This window comes from Callithrix jacchus, chromosome 9 (genome assembly GCF_049354715.1).
Source record: "Callithrix jacchus isolate 240 chromosome 9, calJac240_pri, whole genome shotgun sequence".
In the NCBI taxonomy this organism is placed as follows: Eukaryota; Metazoa; Chordata; class Mammalia; order Primates; family Cebidae; genus Callithrix; species Callithrix jacchus.
The window spans coordinates 63,303,839-63,327,286 of NC_133510.1; the positions used below are offsets into that span (position 1 = coordinate 63,303,839).

Sequence of the window (23,448 nt, forward strand, 5' to 3'; positions counted from 1 at the left end):
TTTTAAAGAATTTCAGCTATCCTTGAGTTACCAAACTACCTTCCAAAGGGACTCCAAGGCCGGGCACAGTGGCCCATGCCTGTAATCCCACCACTTTGGGAGGCCAAGGCAGGTGGATCACCTGAGGTCAGGAGTTCAAGACCAGCCTAACCAACATGGTAAAACCCTGTCTTTACTAAAAATACAAAAATTAGCTGGGCGTGGTGGTGGGTGCCTATAGACCCAGATACTCGGGAAGCTGAGGCAGGAGAATTGCTTGAACCTGGGAGGCGGAGGTTGCAGTGAGCCGAGATCGCGCCATTGCACTCCAGCCTGGACGACAGAGTGAGGCTCCATCTCAAAAAAAAAAAAAAAAAAAAGGGACTCCAGATGTCCTTTGAGGGGAGAGTCCCATTGGTCTGGGAGATTAGCCATTTCCCTGGAATGCCCTTCCTGCTCAAAACTGAGCTCTGACTTTTGATCCTGCAGTGATCAGGGCTCCTATCTTGGGCCAGATATACCCTTGGCCAAGAAAGCAGGGAAGGAGGCACTGGATCAGGGAGCAAGGGACCCCTAGGTATGACCCCATTTCCTAATCTCAACCCTTGGTAATCCCATTCTGCTTACTCAGCCATATAGGAATTAATACCAAAGAGATCCCAGTTATTCTATATACCAGGGGGTCATGAGACAATACCACTCTCAACCCTAACCCTGCAGAGTAGAAGAAAGGGATGCATATTGCAGTCCCTTGGCCTTACTTTTCCATTGATTTCTCTTTCCCAATTGAGCCTAGAAAGTAAACTCATATAGCCACAAAAATAAGTCTTTATTGAAAAAGGTACATTATTTAATATAAATATAATAAATAATCCTCCCCAAACTGCCCCCAGGAGGATAAATAATCCCCAAATTTCCCTTCCCATCTAATAAATACTCAACCTTATCATAGGTCAGCATCACAAGTCAGTCAGTATTGCTAATTTTCAACATCCACAGGTCCCATTAAAATTAATGGACTAATTAACCTGTTGGCTCACAGGTACCGGCTGGTAGATTTATCTTGGCCTTACTGGGCCATGGAGATCTGAGTGTCATCCTCGAGCTGTTGGCTTTAGGGACTCAGGGTTGCCGCTCCATGGGCAAAGACCCGGGCAGCTACAGCCACAAAGGCCTGGAGGCTGCGAAGGATTTTGAAGCGGAGAAGGAGGCGCTGCCATGGCTGGCTGGGACCGGGGCTTGGAATCTGCTGAGTCTCCCAATGGTGACCCTCAGGCTGAAAGGACATAGGACACAGTCAAAGAAGACTCTAGACCCTTAATCCCCAACCCGCTGTCTCTGAAACCTGCAAGCCCCCATCCTCCAGGCCCCTAGTTCATACCTGCAGGAGTTGGCTGAGGCCCAGTAGGGAGGCATGAAGCTGGCCCACAGGGCTATCAGGGAGCAGAGAAGGCTCCCCTGTGAAAATATCCGATCCTAGCAGCTTCTCATAAAAAATCAGACCCTGGTGGATCCTTTGCAAGCAGAACTAAAAAGAAAAGAAAGCAATGAAAGAGGACACCCTCTTTCTACTACATTCACTGAAGACTCTCCCAGTTTCTTACGATTTTCAGACACAACTTCTAGGTTACCATGGTACTGAGCCATGTTTTCTGGCCCCTCTCCTTCATGGCCCAGTCACATCCCAGTGGTACCTGACTGTTGTCCCTGAGTCCTTGGGGATCACAGCCATCTCCACACTGGATATGGGGAACATCATTTGTAGTCTCTTCATCTCCCTCTTCTCTTAGATGCTGGAATGGAGGAAGGGGTGGAAAGAATGAAGAAGTAAGATAAGTATTTTTGAAGCCAACCTGGACCCTCAGGCCCATGACTCTCAGGAACCTTACTCTCTTGTTCTCCCTTACTCCCTGATGGCCCTCAATCCTCCAGCTTCCACCCGAGGCCACAGTCTTCCACCACAGCCTTGGAGAGCTTGGAGAGATTCCTGTTTGGTTCCACAGGCTGCCACTCACCATGTGTCCCACTAGTGGATGTGCACTCCAGGCCAGCATGCAGAGCTTCTGTGAGAGCTGCTGGCACTGAGTCCAGGCAGGGCTGCTGCCCCCAGGCACAGCCCTGCCCTGAGCTGTCCAGGGCAGCAGCAACAGCAGCATTACAGCTCTGCTCCCCAGCATCTTTTTGCCTCCTTCTCAAATCTAGCTGGCTCTGTGCCTTGTACCAGTCCTTGTGGAATCTCTGCCTACTTCCACTTGCTTTGAGCCTGATTCTCTCTGTTCAGTGCGTCTCTGGTAAGGTTCCCTCTGTTGTCTACGGAGTCTGTGAGCTGCTTCCTGTTGTTTTTCTCCCTTTGTCTCTGAGTCTTTTAAGGTCCCTGCATTGTAAGGCCCGCCCTTTATGCCAGCAGGTGACTCACAGCAGGTGGGATTCCCCCTCTGTGGGGAGCCCAGGTATGCAGCCTCAGTTCCAGGAGAAATGAGTCGTGTGGTTGCTGTGGCTAGAGGCCTGGGATGGGACACATGTGTAATGCTCTCCAGGAATCGAAATGGCTGTAGAAGGGGCGGGGACGGCACATCGGGGATAGGGCGAGAGGGGGAAGGAAGAGTAACAGATATTTAAATTAATCTGGTGTAAGTTCCTTCCTGCTTGATCTTTCCCTGATCTTTTTGCCTCTCAAAGCTATACCCCTAACACACCCCAAACCTAATTTCATCACCTCCTCCTGCTTGAGGAAAAACCAAAACAGAGAAGCATTCATTCATCCCCCAATAGGCTAGTGAGCTGTTTGCAATGAAGTTTGATTACCACCTGATGCCCTCTATTAAGAATAAATGGCCTTCTTTTTTTCAGTTGGAAATAGCATTATTTCCACCGGATGGTCCTGTTTCATAGGAGAGAATGGACATGAAGGAACTTGGAGAACTGGGAAGCAGGCCTCACAGTAGAGGTTAGAAAGGCACTGTGGGAAGAGGGTTACTGACTAAGAACCATCTGATTCTTCAAACCTAGAGGCCCGAGATTTCATAGGCTCTATAAAAGTTGGGTGATGTTTTTTTCAGGATACTAGTGTAAATAAGGGCTGGAAGTCCAACTTAGACATTCCAGCACCTAGCCCCATAGCCTCATTCTGATGTCATCCAAATTGTTCCGGGACCCTCCACTGGGGTTGGGGCAGTCCCAGCTTTGGACCCCATGGCTAGGAAGCCCAGGAGTTCTGGGTAGTTGAAGGTGTACAGTGTCAGTGACTCTGGCTGGTCCTTCAGCTTGTTGCATCCATGGGTAAAATCCACTGACACCGATTTCATCACCCTCCATGATGCAACATCTAGTGAAACAGCTAAGAGTGTGAGGTTGGGTGTGGGAGTATAAGGTGGTCCAAAGCTGGGACTGCCCCGACCCCAGTGGAGGGTCCCAGAACAATTTCGAAGACGTCAGAATGAGGCCATTGGTGACCACACAGCTAGCTCCCAAAGCCTGCCCCAAGAGGTTGACCCTTTTCTTCCTAGAAACTTGTCCTGAATGGAGGTCTCCCTTCCCTTAGAACTATTCAAAACTGCCCAATGACACTTCTGGTTCAAATATTATTATTCTGTAGGGTATGAGCTGGGAGAAGAAAAAAATATTAAAATTCTGAGTTAAATCTACCCTTTAGGTCAAACATTTAAAGCATCAGAGAATTATCTGAGTTTGGGTGAGAAATGATTTGCCTTTCTCCCTAATGCGGGCCTTTCCAGTGCAGTGGTGTGATCTTGGCTCACTGCAACCTCCGCCTCCTGGATTCAAGCGATTCTCCTGCCTCAGTCTCCCAAGTAGCTGGGATTATAAGCACGAGCCACTACGCCCAGCTAACTTTTGTGGACACAAATGGAATAAGTAAATGGAAGGGGGCAGGATAGGGAGTTCACCTTACTTGTGTACAATGTCTCCTATGCTATTCCCATCTCTGGTCCCCATTCTGGGAGCTCTAAAAGATAACAGATGAAAGAAAGATGAAAAGGAGGAGGAAGTAGAGCCTGGGGGGATGGGATGAGAGGGACAAGGGTGAGTTGGAGGCACGGGGCTTGTCCTCTCTGTTTCACTTCCTGGTGCTGCAGGAGTTGGGTAGGAAGCAGGGTTGGTGGGGAGATTGTGGGACTGTTGCGTGGCAGGAACTACTTCCAGGGCTACATCTGACCTGGAGCTATAAGGAGCTCTTGACGTCAGCTGGGCCTAGACCGTTATGCAAATCACATTCACAAGACACTCCATAGCAGGCCTTTCCAGTTGTATGCCTAGACTCCAAATCCAGATGAGTTCCCCCAGGTGGTTAATAATGATGGCTAATACATATCCAACTCTCGCTTAATGCCAAGTACTTTGTCTAAGCACTTGTACTAAACTATTTAATTTTCACAACAACCCTTTAAGGTAGATACTATTATCACCCCATATTACAGATGAGGAGACTGAGGTGCAGAGTTCAGCAATTTGCTGACCATCACAGAGCTTCTAAGTGGCTAGAATTCTTTTTTTTCCTTTCTTTCGTTTTTTTTTTTTAGAGATGGGATCCATGTTAACCAGGATGGTCTTGATCTCCTGACCTGGCGATCCTCCTCGGTCTCCCAAAGTGCTGGGATTACAGGTGTGAGCCACCATGCCTGGCCTTTTTTTTTTTGAGAAAAAAAGAACTGGGTAACAGCTCCTGTTACCCAGGCTGGAGTGCAATGGTGCAATCTCAGCTCACCCCAACCTCCGCTTCCTGGGTTCAAGCTTTTCTCCTGCCTCGACCTCCCGAGTAGCTGGGATTATAGGCACATACCACCAATATTGGCTAATTTTGTATTTTTAGTAGAGACAGAGTTTCTCAACGTTAGTCTGGCTGGTCTTGAACTCCCAACCTCAGGTAATCAGCCTGCCTCGGCCTCCTGAAGTCCTGGGATTACAGGCGTGAGCCACCAGGGCTGGCTTTAGTGGCTAGAATTCTTTTTTTTTTTTTTTTTTTTTGAGACGGAGTTTTGCTGTTACCCAGACTGGAGTGCAATGGCACTATCTTGGCTCACCGCAACCTCCGCCTCCTGGGTTCAAGCAATTCTCCTGCCTCAGCCTCCGGAGTAGCAGGGACTACAGGCGTGCACCACCACACCCAGCTAATTTTTTGTATTTTTAGTAGAGACGGGGTTTCACCTTGTTAACCAGGATGTTCTCGATCTCTTGACCTTGTGATCCACCAAAGTGCTGGGATTATAGGCGTGAGCCACCGCGCCCAGCCTAGTGGCTAGAATTCTAATGAAATCTATCATCAGAGCCTGCATTCTTTTTTGTTCTTGGTGTTTGGGGAGTTTTGTTGAGACAGGGTCTCACTCTGTCACCCAGGCTGGAATGCAGTGGCATCATTTTGGTTCACCGCAACCTCCACCACTAAGTGATCTCTCCATTTTCAGCCTTCTGAGTAGCTGAGACTACAGGCACAAGCCTCTATCAGGGCCTGGATCCTGAATTTTTTTTTTTTTTTTTTTTTTTTGAGACAGAGTCTCACTCTGTCACCCAGGCTGGAGTGCAGTGACATGATCTCAGCTCATTGCAACCTCCACCTCTCGGGTTGAAGTGATTCTCCTGCCTCATGTTAGCCACTGCACCCAGCCTGGATCCTGAATTCTTAATCATTACATTACATTGGATACTGTATGTGAGGTATGGTGGCTCATGCCTGTAATCCCAGCACTTTGGGGAGCCGATTTGATGTCATCCAAATTGTTGTTTTGGGACCTTCCACTGGTGTCGGGGCAGTCCCAGCTTTGGACCCCATGGCTAGGAAGCCCAGTAGTTGAAGGTGTACAGTGTCAATGACTCTGGCTGATCCTTCAGCTTGTTGTGGGAGGATTGCTTGAGCTTAAGAGTTTGAGACCAGCCTGGGCAACGTGATGAAACCCCATCTCTACAGAAAAATTTAAAAAATTAGCCAGGTATGGTGGCCCATTCCTGTAATTCCAGCTGCTTGGAAGACTGAAGTGGAAGGATCACTTGAGCCCAGAAGGTTGAGGTTATAGTGAGTGAGAGGGCCAATGCACTCAAGCATGGGCAACAGAGTGAGACCCTGCCAAAAAAAAAAAAAAAAAAAAGGCCGTGCGAGGTGGTCACGCATGTGTAATCCCAGCACTTTAGGAGCCCAACGCAGGCCAATCACCTGAGGTCGGGAGTTTGAGACCAGTCTGACCAATATGGTGAAACCCCTTCTCTACTAAAAATACAAAAATTAGCTAGGTGTGGTGGCACGCGCCTGTAATTCCATCTACTCAGGAAGCTGAGGCAGGAGAATCCCTCGAACCTGGGAGGCAGAGGTTGCAACGAGCAGAAATCACACCACTGCACTGCAGCCTGGGCAACAGAACGAGACTGTCTCAAAAAAAAAAGAAAAGAAAAAGAAAAAAGAGACGAGACACAAGAGCATCCATAACATAGATTATTTATCCCAGGTTATTATCATGGGTCTAAGTCTTTCTCAATTTGAGACCTCAATATGGAGATTTCTTTTTTTTTTTTTTTTGAGACGGAGTTTCGCTGTTGTTACCCAGACTGGAGTGCAATGGCTCGATCTCGGCTCATGCAACCTCTGCCTTCTGGGTTCAAGCAATTCTCCTGCCTCAGCCTCCAGAGTAGCTGGGACTACGGGCGCGCACCAGCATGCCCAGCTAATTTTTGTATTTTTAGTAGAGACGGGGTTTCACCTTTTTGACCAGGATGGTCTCGATTTCTTGACCTCGTGATCCACCCGCCTCGGCCTCCCAAAGTGCTGGGATTATAGGCGTGAGCCACCGTGCCCGGCCTTGGAGATTTCTTAAAGTGTAGGAACTGTCTAGGTCTCTCAGCACCCACCATCTAATGACCTGCGAAGTCAAATCAAATCAGTTTGAGAGGCCATCTGTGTTTTCCTTTTGGTCTAGTCTCTAGGATCCCTGACTGGGGACCCCACCCCTCTGAGTCCTGGAAATTTTAATTCCTGGGTCCTTTAATGAAGGTCTATTCACCAGCCTTATTGAGAGAGAAATGTTATAGAATTGAATCCTCTGTGAAGAATTTCTACCATCAGAGTCCCTTTATGTGGCCTTTAGAAACAGTAATAACAGCTGAGCTAAAGTGCGCTGAGACGTCTCACAACCTGGACCGATTTCAAAGCAATCAAGAGTTCACAGAATCCACGAATCCTTCAGAATAACAAAAGTCTCAATTTGCCATGCTCATTCCCCTCTGAGGGATAACGTCCAGCCAGCCTCAAGAGCTAGGGGAATTTGATAACCAAGGGCATCCTTTACCCAGGAACATTACCGGGGTCGCTTGGGAGGGAACAACTACGGATGGGTTTTTCAGATGGATGCCTGTAAAGATGCAGTCACTTGGACTGTGTCAGCAGTCGGGCTCCCTCTTCCTTTTTTTCTCTCCCATATCTAGAAATGATAGGAAATGCCAGCGCGAGTTTCGGGGACAACAGGGTCAGAGGTGGCTGAGTGGCTCACAAGCGCATTGCAGGAAGAGGGGGTGGACTAAGCCCCACTGGGAATACGCAGCATTGACTCCCAGTGCTGTGCCTTGGGTGCTCCTTATTTTAGAGTTCCTAGAGTTATAAAAAGCATAAAGTTCAGTTTCCAAGTTTAGATGTAATTTTGTTCAAGAAGACTAAAAAGAATTACTTTTTAATGCCACCCAACAAATCCGGCGTCTGGCTGCGTTTGTCCCCACCGGCGCCCCGTAACCTCTTTTTCCGGCGCCTGCGTCACACGCTCTCTTCTGGAGTCGCCGTACCTGGCTTCTTATGATTGGCTTAGATGAGCCCAGAGCCCTTCTGATTGGCTTAGCTGTGCCCCGAGCCCTTCTTGATTGGAAGGCGCGCCTGGGAATCCGGTCTTTGGCGCCGTAGTGGTTAGGTTGAGCCCTAGGCGTGGGGTAGAACTGGGGAAACTGGAATTTCCCGCGGAGCTGACAGCGCTTGCGCTCCCCCTACTCGTTCTAACTCCACGCGCTCCAAAATATCCGCCATGGAGAAATCTTGGTAATGACCCATCCCCCGTAAGCATCCCAGGAACACATCTGACCCTTGCCCCTATCCCCCTCCTCCCCACCCTCGTGGGAGAATTCTGGATAACCAATTTCTCTTGTTCCCCCAGAGAATTCTGGGTAACTAGCCGTTTCCATTACCTTCCCCCGCCCCCGCCCCAATTGTGGGTAACTGGCCATTATTGTTTTCCTCTAGAGAATCCTGGGTAGCTATTGGAGAGGATTCTGGGAAAGTGACTTCTCCCACCCTCCCCACCCCCAATTCTGGGGAAAAAGCACCTTAGATCCCTCTACCTAACTACAACCACCGCAATTCCCGCTCCCTTCACCTGATGATTCAGGGCTCAACCAGGCAAGTGAGGAGTCCGAAGTGAGAAGAAAGGGAAGTCAAGGATTAGGTTAGATAATGGGGTGGTGGAGAGTACAGAGGGCCTAGCGGATGAGAGATAGGGACAACAGTTCTACCACCTCCACCTCACTGCCTATCCCTCCCTCGTCTGCTTCATCCTTTGGCTGGCAGTCTCATCCCTCATGCCTGCCTCATCTCCCTCCTGCCCCGTAACCTAGAAGACACCAAGTACCTGTACCTGGGCCTACCCTTGACTCAGCTACCTCTTTCCCCTTACAGGCCAGGATGTCCGTTCTAGGCCCACCAGTGCTGTCTTGCCGAAGTTGGGTCAGGCATCTAAAGGGACTGTGGTAAGGGAGGGTGTGACAGCTGTGGTTGTAATCAGCTGCCATCGTCATCATGAACTTTGAGGGTCTGGACCCTGGACTGGCAGAGTATGCCCCAGCCATGCATTCTGCCCTGGACCCTGTCCTGGATGCCCACCTGAACCCAAGTCTGCTACAGAATGTGGAGCTGGACCCAGAGGGAGTTGCCTTGGAGGCTCTTCCCGTCCAGGAATCAGTGCACATAATGGAAGGTGTCTACTCTGAATTGCACAGCGTGGTGGCTGAAGTGGGTGTGCCTGTCTCCGTCTCCCACTTTGACTTGCACGAGGAGATGCTGTGGGTGGGGAGCCACGGGGTAAGAACTGTCCCCCTTTGTGAAGGTTGAAAGATGTTGAAGGTCTTTATCTGGTCCTAACCCAAGGACAGCCGCTTTGCAGATAGCCAGTACTGAGGAGTTGTAGTGATGAGACAGCTGAGTCTGGTTGGAAGGATAAAGGGAGAGTCCAAGATCTAGAAATAAATGATATATTCTTTCTCAGAAGGCATCCCACTATTTTTTTTTTTTTTGAGACAGGGTCTTGCTCTGTCACCTAGGGTGGAGTGCATTGGCACGGTGTGATCATGGCTCACTGCAGCCTCGACCTCCTGGGCTCATACAATTCTCCCACTTATTCCTTTTTTTTTTTTTTTTTTTTTTGAGACAAGTCTTGCACTGTCACCTGGGCTGGAGTGCAATAGTGTGATCTCTGCTCACCACAACCTCCACCTCCTGGGCTCAAGCGATTCTCCTGCCTCAGCCTCCAGAGTAGCTGGGATTATAGAGGTGCGCCATCACACCCCAGCTAATTTTTTGTATTTTTAGTAGAGATGAGGTTTCACCATATTGGCCAGGTTGGTCTTGAACTCCTGACCTTGTGATCCACCCATCTCGGCCTCCCAAAGTGCTGGGATTACAGGCATGAGCCATCGCACCTGGCCACAATCCTCCCACGTTAGCCTCTTGAGTAGCTGCTACAGGCCTACACAACCAAGCCCAGCTAATTTTTAAAAGATTTTTTAGTCTTACTATGTTGCCCAGGCTGGTCTCAAACTCCTGAGCTAAGTGGTCCTGCATAGGGCTGCCAAAGTGCTGGGGTTACAGGTGTGAGCCACGTGCCTGGCTGGCATCCCACTTTTGTCACAGTTGCCCATCCAGTGTTTTGATTTGTCTTGATAATTGTACCCATCACTTAGTCTGGGTACCCATCCAAATCCAATCTCTCTTTCTATTGCCCCTCCTCTGTTTTCTATTTTTATTTTTATGGAATATTTAATGAGTGATTCTGCATATCTTACATTGAATCATTTTGTTTTCACTGGCTGATTTTAATCTCTCAGAGCAGTTGTCAATCTTAATTTTTAAAAATCTGTATCCAAATTGCCAATATGCTATAGTGCCCAAAGACTTTGTAAGAAATACTCTGCTGTCCTTCATTTACTAATTTACTTCTCAGGGCATGAATTGTTTTTCCATGAGAAGAGATGAATTTTGTGTGTGTGATTCATTCAGTTTAGTAGGTAGTGCCTACTGCTATGCTAGGCACTGTGAATAAAGCTAAATAAAACATAACCCTTGCTCTCAAGGAATTTACAGGACAGTGAGGTAAAAAACACATACAAAATGGATAATTTCATGATACTAAGTGTCAGTGTGAAAAGATGTCCTGGATGCTGGAGAGGATGGAGGAAAATCAAAAAGGGCATCCAGAAGGAAGTAACACCTGAACTGAGTCTTGAAAGACGAGTAGAAATCAGGTGAAATAGATGGGAAAAGGCTGTCTTAGCATAGGATAAACAAAGATTCCCAAGATACTACGGAGCTTTGTGAGTATAAAATGCAGGAACTACAAGCAATTAGGATTTACTGGACTGGAAGCTGATGAGGTAGACATTTATTCATTCAACCAGTGTTTTTTCGAGCCACATAACCAGGTATCAGACCTTGCTCTAAGGTCTAGGTTTGGAATAAGCAGTAAACAAAAACATTACAATACATCAGGTGTCAACTAGTACTCTTAAGAAAAATACTGGCGGGGAACGGTGGCTCACACCTGTGATCCCAACACTTTGTGAGGCTAAGGTGGGTGGATCACCTGAGGTCAGAATTTCGAGACCAGCCTGGCCAACATGATGAAACCCTGGTTGGTCTTGAACTCCTGACCTCCTCTACTGAAAATACAAAAATTAGCCGGATGTGGTGGTGGGTGCCTGTAATCCCAGATGCTTGGGAGGCTGAGGCAGGAGAATCGCTTGAATCCGGGAGGCAGAGGTTGCAGTGAGCCAAGGTCGTGCCATGGCACTCCAGCCTGGCTGACAGAATGAGACCACCATCTCAAAAAAAAAAAATTGTTGAGTAAGGAGGTTGAGGTAATGAAAGGTGGGAAATGTTGCTGTTTAGTTTGGTTTTATAGTGTTTTGTTTTAATCTTTTTTCCTAATGACTCTTTTTGAAACAATGTTGCTGTTTTAGATAGTTGGTCAGAAGTTCCTATATTTGAATAGAGACTTGGATGCGGCATGAGGAAGGGAAACAGAGGCAGAGCCCCTTGCCTCTAACTCATCCTTGGACTATGTCCCTGACCTTCTGTTGTAATCAACTGAGCCATTACCTATTCAGCAGGGTCATTGTGAGGATAAAATGAGATAGAGTTTACAAAAATACTGTATAACACATTAAACAAACGTAAGACAGTATTATCAGTGTCTCTGTCACTAAGATTGACTGGTTCCTAGCCCTTTGCATCAGTTGCTCCTAGTCACAAAAGCCAAGCAGGAAAGGATCAAAGCTGAGCCATGCGTGTTCAGTCCCTGAGGGGACTCAGTGCCTGAGCCCCTCCACTCTGAGTGTCTCTGTTGTTTTTGTCCCATATAGGGCCATGCCACTTCATTTTTCGGCCCAGCCTTGGAGCGCTACTCATCCTTTCAGGTCAATGGCAGTGATGACATTCGGCAGATTCAGAGCCTGGAGAATGGTATCCTTTTTCTCACCAAGAACAACCTCAAGTATATGGCCCGTGGGGGCCTCATTATATTTGATTACCTGTAAGTGGCTTCTCAGCTTTAGACTGGGAATGAAGATACCTCGTAGGATGGGAAGGCTAAGGGATTGGCAGCTTGTAAAGCCTGGGCCCCTGAGCCTTTCCTCTCCCCAACAGGCTGGATGAGAATGAGGATATGCACAGTCTCCTACTGACTGACAGCAGTACTCTACTTGTTGGTGGGCTGCAGAATCACATACTGGAGATTGATCTTAACACTGTCCAGGAGACCCAGAAGGTATAAGCCTAGGACAAGAAAGACCTATGCAGGGTCTGAGGCTGTTGAGGGAGCAGGGTTATGCTTGGGCTGGTAATGTGTCTGAGATGTGGATATGACCTTTCTGTTCCTTTGGTTTTTGGGAAAAATCAATCTTCTCACTGGTTTCTCCTGCTTCCCTCTCCAGTATGCAGTAGAGATGCCGGGAGTCACCATTATGAGACAGACAAATCGCTTCTTCTTCTGCGGCCACACGTCTGGCAAGGTGGCCAACTTCTATTTCTCCTCCCACTGCAGGGCCCTGTTTCAGTAGATACTTGATTGGGATCTGTTTTCCCTTAACTCTTTTTATTTATTATTATTTTTTATTTTTTGAGATGGAATTTCACTCTTGTTGCCCAGGCTGGGGTGCAATGGTGAGATCTCGGCTCACCACAACCTCCACCTCCCTGGTTCAGGCTATTCTGCCTTAAGCTCCCAAGTAGCTGGGATTACAGGCATGCTCCACAACACTTGGCTAATTTTGTATATTTAGGAGAGACGGGATTTCTCCGTGTTGGTCAAGTTGGTCTCAAACTCCTGACCTCAGGTGATTGGCCCACCTAGGCTTCCCAAAGTGCTGGGATTACAGGCGTGAGCCACTGTGCCTGGCCTGCTTTCCCTTAACTCTGGGGTGTAGCTGGATTGGAGATGAGGATGAGTGGAGTGAATTCACTTCCTACTCAGTGATGTTATACTCTGAGATTATTTTGCAGCCTGATGTTTTCTGTGATAATGAAGTGCCCTGGAGGCAAAAAGGGTAAATGAGTTCTCTCTGGAGCCCCTTCTGGCTCTGGGGTTCTCTGTTTACCTTTTCTGTGCTCTAAGAGTCCATATCCTCTGAATGCCCTTTCTGTGGGGAAAAAGAGTCCATATCCTAAAGTTTTAGCTCCTTTGGTAGGGACCCCACTAGGTTAGGTAGGTGGCAGTTATTTTTTTTCTGATAACAGAATTTGCAGATAACTGATTTTTTTTTTTTTTTAAGGTTTCCCTGAGAGACCTTCGTACTTTTAAAGTAGAGCATGAGTTTGATGCCTTCTCGGGGAGTCTGTCAGATTTTGATGTGCACGGCAACCTGCTAGCTGCCTGTGGCTTCTCCAGCCGCCTCACTGGCCTGGCCTGTGACCGTTTCCTCAAGGTGTATGATTTGCGCATGATGCGTGCCATCACACCACTTCAAGTACACGTAGATCCTGCCTTCTTGCGCTTCATTCCTACATATACTTCTCGTCTTGCTATCATCTCTCAGTCAGGTATGAAGGGTAAATGGGATTGGGTAGGAGGAATCGATGAGCAAAGGAGAGCTAGAACCTGCAGTACTCTTCCTGAAACCTCTTTGTTCGGGAAAGAAGTAACCTTTCATCAGAGTCCCAGGGTTTCACTTGAGTTTGGCCAGAGATTAGAACTTTTATTTTCTTGAATGTGAGGACTGTGGAAAAAGGTAAAGTAGGCAAAATTACTGTAGAATTACTGTTTGATGAATAGCAAACCATTGATGGTTTATGGGAAGGCATCAGGTGGCATTCTGTCTCTAGGCATGGATTTGGGGCCCATCTTGCCCTGAAATCAGGGGAAGAGGATAGGAAGGGTGTAAGAGTATGGCTCTCTTTCACTTTCTAGGGCTCAGTGGGTTTCTTCCTCCTTTGCAGGGCAGTGTCAGTTCTGTGAACCCACAGGCCTGGCCAACCCAGCAGATATCTTTCATGTGAATCCTGTGGGGCCTCTGCTAATGACATTTGATGTGTCAGCCAGCAAGCAGGCTCTGGCCTTTGGGGATTCTGAGGGCTGTGTGCATCTCTGGACTGATTCCCCGGAGCCTTCCTTCAACCCCTACTCCCGTGAGACTGAGTTTGCTTTGCCATGTCTCGTGGACTCACTGCCTCCTTTGGACTGGAGCCAGGACCTGCTGCCTCTTTCCCTCATCCCTGTTCCGCTCACCACTGACACACTTCTCTCGGATTGGCCTGCTGCCAACTCTGCTCCAGCTCCCAGGTTGTACCCTACCTCTGGGCCAAAAGGTGGGAAGGAGGGAGAAAGGGCCAAGATATCAGAATTCTTTGCTAGCCTTGTTACTATTCTACTACTTCCCTGATTTTTGTCTACCTTAAGTATTTTCTTTTTTTCTGGACCCTTGGGGATTGGGGAGTGGAACGGTATACACCACAACCCTTTAAGCCCTAGAACTATACTGGATTGTAGGCGAGCACCACCCGTGGATGCAGAGATTCTGCGCACCATGAAGAAGGTGGGCTTCATTGGCTATGCACCCAATCCCCGCACCAGGCTACGCAATCAGGTGTGTTCAGAGTGGAGGGTCAGCCCCTACCCTAGCTCACTGAAGTTTACCCTGTCTTTTTACTGTACTAGGTAAATGCTTTTTGGAACCTATCAAATTGATGGAACTATGTTAGGGTCCTTGCTCTTAGGAAATTAATATTTGGTTGGTGAAGGTAAGACATAGCCATATCAGAAATTATGTTCTGTTGTTAAATACTGAAGGAATAGGGCCGGGCATGGTGGCTCACGCCTGTAATCCCAGCACTTTGGGAGGCCGAGGCAGGTGGATCACGAGGTCAAGAGATCGAGACCATCCTGGTCAACATGGTGAAACCCTGTCTCTACTAAAAATACAAAAAATTAGCTGGGCATGCTAGTGCATGCCTGTAATCCCAGCTACTCAGGAGGCTGAGGCAGGAGAATTGCTTGAAGCCAGGAGGCGGAGGTTGCGGTGAGCCGAGATCGTGCCATTGCACTCCAGCCTGGGTAACAAGAGCGAAACTCTGTCTCAAAAAAAAAAAATACTGAAGGAATGTTATAAGCATTTAGTGCCAGAGCTGTTTGGAGGGAAAATGTTGCTCTGGGTTAGAGTGGCCAAGGAAAATGTAATGAAAGAGCTGGGTATTAAGCTGGAAAGGTGAGATACAAGTTAAGTAGATAGTAACAGAGGAGAATATTCAAGATGAGAGAACAGTGTTAGTAAAGATCTCAAGAGGCATAAATGCAAAACACGTGTCTGAGGGGGACTATATGAGTATACCAGTCTGGCTAGAGTAGCTCTTGGTATTGGGATGCAGTACGAGATTGAAGTTAGAGTGGTGAGGGAGAGTAAAAAAATAAAAATAAAGTTAGAAGTGGCCAGATTGTGAAGCTTTGAACACCATTGTATAAAAGAGGAAGTAATGCACAAAAAGCAGCATTCTGCAAAGGTTAATTTGGTAGTGTTGTGCTGGACAGAGTAAATATAGGGAAACCAGCATGGAAGCCATGTCAGTTGTCCAGCTGTGATGAAGCAGAGTGATGGCAGTGGAAATAAAAAGGAAGCAGCAGATGCTGAGAATGCTATGAATATAGAAGGTTCAGGACTTGGTGGCTATTTCAGCACTGGGATAAATGAGTGTGAAGCCAAAGATGACAAGACATCCAACAAGGTTATCTCTTCTTAAAATTCCTAGATACCTTACCGACTCAAGGAGTCAGACAGTGAATTTGACAGCTTCAGCCAAGTCACTGAGTCTCCAGTAGGACGAGAAGAGGAGCCACATCTCCACATGGTTTCTAAGAAATACCGCAAGGTGCTAAGGGATATCAGGGCCCGTGGGATGTGGGGAAAGGTACCCTGGGAAGGAAGTCATATGAGAAAGGATCGAAGTACCAGTCAGGAGGCTTTCAGCTACTACCCTGGACCCAGGAGGGAGGTTCTAGGAAAGGCTCTGGCTACTGGAAATATTGGGACTCCGAGGATATCCTTGTCTTGCTCAGACTATTTCTGCCTTAGGTGACCATCAAATATTCCAAGCTAGGGCTGGAGGACTTTGACTTCAAACACTATAATAAGACTTTGTTTGCTGGATTAGAGCCCCACATCCCCAATGCCTACTGTAACTGCATGATCCAGGTAAGGGTTGGGTATTCCTACAACTTGAATGTGCCTACTGCTTTCCTTCTTCCCTATGGCCGCTCGAACCCTGCTCTTTCCAGGTCTCCTCAGCCATGCTCGCTTTACCATGGTCTCCTCTACAATTCTTTCTTGCCTCTACACCTTTCAGGTCTCCTCTGAGCTCCACTGATTTGGTGGACTCACTGCTCAGTGGACCCCTGCTGTGTATTTTCCACCAGCTCACTTAACCTCCATATTTGTCCTCATCCCCATGCCAGTTTCCTGCATCAGTTCTTCTGCTCTTCCCTCTAGGTGCTCTATTTCCTGGAGCCTGTACGCTGTCTAATTCAGAACCACCTTTGCCAGAAGGAGTTCTGTCTGGCGTGTGAGCTGGGCTTCCTCTTTCACATGTTGGACCTCTCTCGGGGTGACCCTTGCCAGGTCAGTACCTGGAGACCCGAGACACTTAAAATGGAAGGGGAAGAAAAGTGGACACAAAAGAGAAAATAACCCCTTTCCACCAACACATTTCCAGGGCAATAATTTTCTTCGGGCATTCCGTACTATTCCTGAGGCCTCAGCCCTTGGTCTGATCCTGGCTGACTCAGATGAGGCTTCAGGCAAGGGTAATCTGGCCAGGCTCATTCAGAGGTGGAATCGCTTCATTCTCACTCAACTGCATCAAGATATGCAGGAACTGGAAGTACCACAGGCTTATCGAGGTGCTGGCGGCAGGTATGAAATCAGGATAGAAATAGTTAATCCCATCATGACAGGCCCCTCTGATTTAAAGGGTCTCCTAACTTCTTCAATGTGCAAATATCACCCTCTCCACTCTTAGCAGCTTTTGCTCATCGGGGGACTCTGTTATTGGGCAGCTCTTCAGCTGTGAGATGGAGAACTGCAGCCTCTGCCGCTGTGGCAGTGAGACCGTGCGAGCCTCATCCACCCTGCTTTTCACGCTCTCCTACCCTGATGGTAGCAACAGTGGTATACCCTGCAGCTCAGTTGGAAAGGCTCCCACAAATGTCCTGTAACATCAGGGAGAGGGTGTTGGGGGCTAACTGTGGGTAGAGGGGAGAACCAGGAGTAAAGCATTCAATTTTCCCTCAGATAAAACTGGGAAGAACTATGACTTTGCTCAGGTGCTGAAGCGAAGCATCTGCTTGGACCAGAATACACAGGCCTGGTGTGACAACTGTGAAAAGTACCAGCCCACAGTGAGTGGACTGTTGGACTAGACTAGAGTCCTGTTCCTGCCATGTTGGGGATTCAGCCTCCATCCCATGTGGGGCTGGCTGTGTCAGCACTGCCAGCCAGGGATCTCTGGGGAAGTGAGGAATCCCAGTTTGAGGATGCAGACCCAGGTTCCTGTCCAGACTCCTTTTCCTGTACATTCCTGCCATTCTTTTGTTTGTTTCTTTCTCTCAGATTCAGACCCGCAACATCCGCCATCTGCCAGATATTCTTGTCATCAATTGTGAGGTGAACAGCTCAAAAGAGGCTGATTTCTGGAGAATGCAGGCTGAGGTAAGGACTCAGACTGGAAACAGGGCTTCAGGAATAGTTTTTCATTTTATCCGCCTTCTGATCTTCACATATGATTATGTTCTGAAGAATTGGATGTTTTTCTTCTATGTTCAGGTTGCCTTCAAGATGGCAGTAAAGAAACACAGTGGGGAAATCTCCAAGAACAAGGAATTTGCTTTGGCTGATTGGTAGGTGCTGTCTTGGGAGTTGTCAAAGGATGGAACTGCCCACTGGCTCCTCTTGTCACTGGCTAGATCTCTTTCCGAACAAATTTCTAATTCTTCTAACCTGATAGGAAGGAACTAGGGAGTCCAGAGTGTGTGCTGGTATGTCCCTCCATAGAGGAGTTGAAGAACGTCTGGCTTCCTTTCTCCATTCGCATGAAGATGACCAAGAACAAAGGGCTGGATGTTTGCAATTGGACTGATGGGGATGAGATGCAGGTTGTTGAAAAACCGGGAAGAGGAAAGGGAATAAGGGAGAGAAGGTGGGGCAGAAGGTAAAGGAGGGCAGGGGGAAGGTAAAACTTAGCAGAGGGAAAAGGAAGTGAATAAGGCCTAGTATTTACTGGTTAGGGGATTTTCCATAGTCACTCAGTTCAGTGTTGGGGTCATAGATGGGCTAGGATGGAGATATAACCTACCCTGGTCCCCCATCCCCTATACCCCCAACTCCCTGTCCTCTGTCCCTGTTCCCCTCCCTTCCCCATCCTTGAACTTAGCTTAGCAGCCTGGGTACCCCCCTCACAGTGGGGCCCAGCCAGGGCAGAGGAGGAGCATGGTGTCTATGTGTATGACCTGATGGCTACTGTGGTACACATCCTGGACTCACGCACAGGGGGCAGCCTGGTGGCTCACATCAAAGTTGGAGAGACCTACCACCAGCGCAAGGAGGTGAGTGAGGTTGTAGAGGGCAGGAACACTCCTGGGATGGCCATAGTGAGTCCCAGGTCTGTCCTTGCTTCTGAGACAGTGGTACAGCCATCACTTTGTATCATCACAGTCTTTCTTTGTATTTCCATAGGGCGTTACTCACCAGCAGTGGTATCTGTTCAATGACTTTCTTATTGAACCTATTGACAAGGTTAGTTGCAACATGTTCTGTTTCTTCTTTAATTTCCCCTTTTCCTAGCATCCTTGTCTTTAGGGCCCTATACAATGCCAGGAAGATTCAACAGGGAGGAAGGAAGGAATCCTCAGGAATAAAAAACAGTAGCAGTTGCCGGGTGTGGTGGCTCACGCCTGTAATCCTAGCACTTTGGGAGGCTGAGGTGGGTGGATCACCTGAGGTCAGGAGTTCGAGACCAGCCTGACCAATATGGTGAAACCATATCTTTATTTAAAAAAAAAAAAAAAAAAAACAGTAGCAGTTAAAAATAGCACCTGGAAAAAAAACTAGCACCTGAGTCCTGGCCTCTGTCTGAAGAGGGGAAAGGAAAAAGGGTAATATCACTGGCCATAAATGCTTTTTCTCTTCTATAGCATGAAGCTGTGCAGTTTGACATGAATTGGAAAGTACCTGCAATCCTTTATTATGTCAAACGGAATCTCAATTCCAGATACAACCTGAACAGTAAGTGGTACAGAGTAGATCCAAGTGTGTGGGCAGTTTAGATTGGGCTTCAGGATGAGATCTGGGACATTGCTTGCAAGTACTTGGGATTGGTAACCAGTGTTAATATTTCTGGAGATACTAAAGAGATTCCTGCTTATTAGACCTTAAATTTAGAAGTGGGAAATCCAGCCTGAGCAACATAACAAGACCTCATCTCTTCAAAAAAATTTTTTAATTAGCCTAGTATAGGCCAGGCACAGTTGCTCATGCCTTTTATCCCAGCACTTTGGGAGGCTGAGGTGGATGGATCACTTGAGCTCAAGAGTTTGAGATCAGCCTGGGCAACAGGCTGGTTGCAGTGATCTCAGCTGAGTGAGCCGAGATCACTGCAACCTCCGCCTCCCGGGTTCAAATGATTCTCCTGCCTCAGCCTCCTGAATAGCTGGGACTACAGGCATGTGCCACCATGCCTGGCTAATTTTTTGTATTTTTAGAAGAGATGGAATTTCACCGTGTTAGCCAGGATGGTCTTGATCTCCTGACCTCACGATCCGCCTGCCTTGGCCTCCCAAAGTGCTGGGATTACAGGCATGACCCACCATACCCGGCCCTCTGTGGTCTTTTCTGTTTTGTTTTTTTTTTTCTAGCATATTTCTTGATAATTTCCTGATGTGACCTGCTCTGTCTACCTGCCCCATTCATCAGACATGATCTTTATTCTCACATGCTTTGATTATTGAGGGATCACAGTGTAGACCGAGTCTATGATCAGCCACCCTGGGCTTCTCTCCCTATCCAAGCCCTGTGTCCTCTGCATTCTTCCTTCCAGTCAAGAACCCTATTGAGGCAAGTGTCTTGCTGGCTGAAGCCTCGCTGGCACGGAAGCAGCGGAAAACACATACTACCTTTATTCCACTGATGCTGAATGAGATGCCACAGATTGGGGACCTGGTGGGTTTGGATGCTGAGTTTGTCACCCTTAATGAGGTAACCAAGACCAAAAGGATGGGGCACTGGAAGAGAACTCTGAGGATATTAGGAGTTGTAAGCATTTCTCTGATTTTCTTACTAACTCTTCTCATGAAGGAGGAAGCAGAGTTACGCAGTGATGGTACCAAGTCCACCATTAAACCAAGCCAGATGTCAGTAGCCAGGATTACCTGTGTTCGAGGCCAGGGACCCAATGAGGGTATCCCCTTCATTGATGACTACATCTCTACCCAGGAGCAGGTATTAGGATATGGAGATGCAAGTGAGGCACACCTTGGTGCTTATGTACAGTGCTCAAGAACCCAGGGAAGAGTGGTAGGGGAAAACTCCACCTCACTTCCTGAAAAAGACTTGTCCTTTTCTCTATTCCTAGGTGGTGGATTACTTGACTCAATACTCGGGTATAAAGCCTGGTGATCTTGATGCCAAAATCTCCTCCAAGCACCTAACAACTCTCAAGTCTACCTACTTAAAGCTTCGTTTTCTCATTGACATTGGAGTCAAGTTTGTGGGTCATGGCCTGCAGAAGGACTTCCGGGTCATCAACCTGATGGTTTGGCAGGGGTCTTTTAAAAGTCTTCTTTTGAGGGTGGGCCCCTCAGGGTATACATTGTGCCTTTAGAGAATGGGAAATTATAGATCCCCTACCTTAAGTCAGTCTCTCCCTCTTTTATCCTTGCCAGGTGCCCAAGGACCAAGTCCTTGACACCGTCTACCTGTTCCATATGCCTCGAAAACGAATGATTTCCCTGCGATTCCTTGCTTGGTACTTTCTGGGTGAGTTGCTCTGCCTTGTAGGCCCCTGTGGTGCACATTAAGAGCAGAAGCAGCCATTTAAAAAAAAAAAAAAAAAAAAAGGAAATCATTTCCTTTGCCAGCAACATGGATGAAGCTGTCGGCCATCATATCAAGTGAACTAACTCAAACAGAAAATAAAATACCACATAGTCTCACTTATAAGTTGGAATTAAACCATGAGTACATACAAACATAAGGATGGAAATAATAGACACTGGGCCTCTAAAAAGGGGGGGAGTGATGGGGGAGGGGAGACAGTTGAAAAATTATGTTTTGGGTACAAAGTTTACTATTTGCATATTAGGTATACTGGAAACCCAGTCCCCACCAGTACATGATATACCCATGTTATGAACATGCACATGTACCCCAAATCTAAAAAAAAAAAGCATGGCGGCGGGGGGGAAGAAAAAGCAGGAACAGTGTTAGAGGATAAAGTAGGAATAAGGGGGACCCTCAGTTAGTGTTGACAATTACTCATGGGTTTAATTAACTTCAGTATCCCTTCTGTGCACTGAGGAAGGTGTTTGAGTTTCTCTCAAGGGCAGTCAGGCTTTTTAGTTTTCTGGAGTAAGTTGGGAGTGGGGAGACATGTTCCTCCTTCCCTTTGCTGGGTCCCAAACTATTCCACCTTTACTTACCCCAGACTTGAAGATTCAAGGGGAAACCCATGACAGTATTGAGGATGCCCGCACCGCCCTTCAGCTCTACCGAAAGTATCTAGAGCTAAGCAAAAATGGCACTGAGCCTGAGTCTTTCCACAAGGTGCTCAAGGGTCTTTATGAGAAGGGACGAAAGATGGACTGGAAGGTGCCAGAGCCTGAGGGCCAAACAAGTCCCAAGAGTAAGACCTGGGATGGGACAAGGGAAACTGGATGGGGTGGATTTTGTATTTTGTTTGTGTGTTTGTTTGTTTGAGACAGGGTCTCACTCTGTCACCAGGCTGAAGTGCAGTAGCATAATTACAGCTCACTGCAGCCTCAACTTTGCAGGCTCAAGTGATTCACCCACCTCAGCCTCCCAAATAGGACAACAGGGCACACCACCACACCCAGCTAATTTTTGTACTTCTTGTAGAGACAGAGTTTTGCCATGTTGTCCAGGCTGGTCTTGAACTCCTGGGCTCAAGTGATCCATCCACCTTGGGCCACAAAGTGCTGGAATTACAGGCATGAGCCTTGTGCCCCCAGTTGGGTGGATTTTGATTGCATATATGGAGAACAGCACTTAACAGTTTACAAAGCACTTTATCCTCCTAACATTCAGTGAAATAGATTTTTTTTTTTTTTTTTTTTGAGACGGAGTTTCGCTCTTGTTACCCAGGCTGGAGTGCAATGGCGCAATCTCGGCTCACCGCAACCTCCGCCTCCTGGGTTCAGGCAATTCTCCTGCCTCAGCATCCTGAGTAGCTGGGATTACAGGCACGCACCACAATGCCCAGCTAATTTTTTGTATTTTTAGTAGAGACGGGGTTTCACCATGTTGACCGGGATGGTCTTGATCTCTTGACCTCGTGATCCACCTGCCTCGGCCTCCCAAAGTGCTGGGATTACAGGCTTGAGCCACCGTGCCCGGCGTGAAATAGATTTTATAGAAACTCTCCATTAACTATAATGCCCTCTTGCCCAAGTCTAAAATGTTCAGGGAAGGTCCATGCCCTTTTTTCTTTTGCATTTTTCCTTCATAGGAAGTATGAGAAGATGCTTTTTCTCCATCAGCTTGAATCATGCTTTTGGTTTTGTCTCTGACAGATGCAGCTGTCTTCTCCTCAGTGTTGGCACTCTGACCTACCCATCCCAAAGAACTACTGCCCTCTCCCTTTACTGTTCTATAGTCCCAGAACTGGGAGATGGCTTCTTAAGTTGGCTATACCTTGTCCACTTCCAGAATTGGACGTGCTCAGGGTCTACAGATGGTGCTATTAATAGAACTGGAATACAGCAGAATTGTTGTAAAGGTTCTAGGAGCCAGATTCATTCCTTCTTCATCCTTTGCAAAACAGTGGTACAGAAACAGAGTCTAGAATTGACCCAGATGGAAAGTAATTGGTGTTCTTAATATCCTGGGTGACTCATATCCAGGCAAAGAAGCTCCTCGAACCAAAACTATCAGTTCCTAGCTGGCTAGGAATTGAAGTCCTGAACAGTGACAGAGGGATACCACAGTAGTTCAAGACTTAGCACAAGTCACCAACTGCTTCAGGGATGCCTGGAGGGGCCAGCCTGTAGAGTGTTGGTGGCCCAAGCAAGCTAGTGTTGCCAATACTATTGCCAAAAGAGCCTTTGGAACCTGAACAAAGCTTGGCTGCTGGCTTCATTTATTCCTGCTGACAGCTGAGAAGCATCTGTCTTCCATCCCACTCTCCTGTCCCAAGTTTTGTTCTGTTTTTTTAAAAATTTGTTGTAAACTGCATGTTTTATAAAATAAAAACAAAATATTATCTTTTGTTATTTATCTTTTGTTATTTATCTTTTGTTATTAGAGAACTGCTAGTGTTCTCTGGCTTCAGTCTTCCTCTCCTTCCTTTGTATGAAGGTAAAGGATCAGAATCCAAAGTTATGGATGTGGGAAAGGGTATAATTATTCCTTTTGTGGACAGTGCTGGGTCTTTGCTAGTAGGTGCCCAGTACCCTATGTCAGACTGTTTGAAGATGTACAGTATGGTTACTCCGTTAATTGTGTAAG

At 47.3% G+C, this 23,448-nt stretch overlaps 2 protein-coding genes across 9 annotated transcripts; one reads left to right on the plus strand and one right to left on the minus strand.

The window, feature by feature from the left end:
* Positions 1-791: 791 nt before the first annotated feature.
* Positions 792-2,527, minus strand: IL23A (interleukin 23 subunit alpha). The gene is made up of 4 exons (XM_002752608.7): positions 1,995-2,527; positions 1,674-1,772; positions 1,361-1,507; positions 792-1,255 (listed from the first exon to the last, which is right to left on the minus strand). The coding sequence occupies exons 1-4, from the start codon at positions 2,154-2,156 to the stop codon at positions 1,094-1,096; spliced, it is 570 nt and encodes a 189-aa protein (XP_002752654.1). The 5' UTR covers positions 2,157-2,527; the 3' UTR covers positions 792-1,093.
* A 5,326-nt stretch (positions 2,528-7,853) lies between these two features.
* Positions 7,854-23,203, plus strand: PAN2 (poly(A) specific ribonuclease subunit PAN2). Of its 8 annotated transcripts, none has more exons than XM_035256420.3 (26): positions 7,854-8,002; positions 8,636-9,037; positions 11,593-11,762; positions 11,876-11,996; positions 12,163-12,240; positions 13,000-13,267; positions 13,664-14,006; positions 14,214-14,310; positions 15,467-15,586; positions 15,790-15,909; positions 16,204-16,332; positions 16,427-16,626; positions 16,733-16,881; positions 17,005-17,111; positions 17,323-17,421; positions 17,536-17,609; positions 17,717-17,864; positions 18,171-18,314; positions 18,445-18,504; positions 18,903-18,993; positions 19,805-19,962; positions 20,062-20,205; positions 20,339-20,518; positions 20,649-20,742; positions 21,410-21,607; positions 22,515-23,203. In XM_035256420.3, the coding sequence occupies exons 2-26, from the start codon at positions 8,756-8,758 to the stop codon at positions 22,547-22,549; spliced, it is 3,609 nt and encodes a 1,202-aa protein (XP_035112311.1). In that variant the 5' UTR covers positions 7,854-8,002; positions 8,636-8,755; the 3' UTR covers positions 22,550-23,203. The 8 variants fall into 8 exon arrangements, with proteins under 8 accessions (XP_035112311.1, XP_035112314.1, XP_035112313.1 ...); XM_035256423.3 differs by having other exon boundaries at positions 16,733-16,869; XM_035256422.3 differs by having other exon boundaries at positions 16,736-16,881.
* The last annotated feature ends 245 nt before the right edge of the window (positions 23,204-23,448 follow it).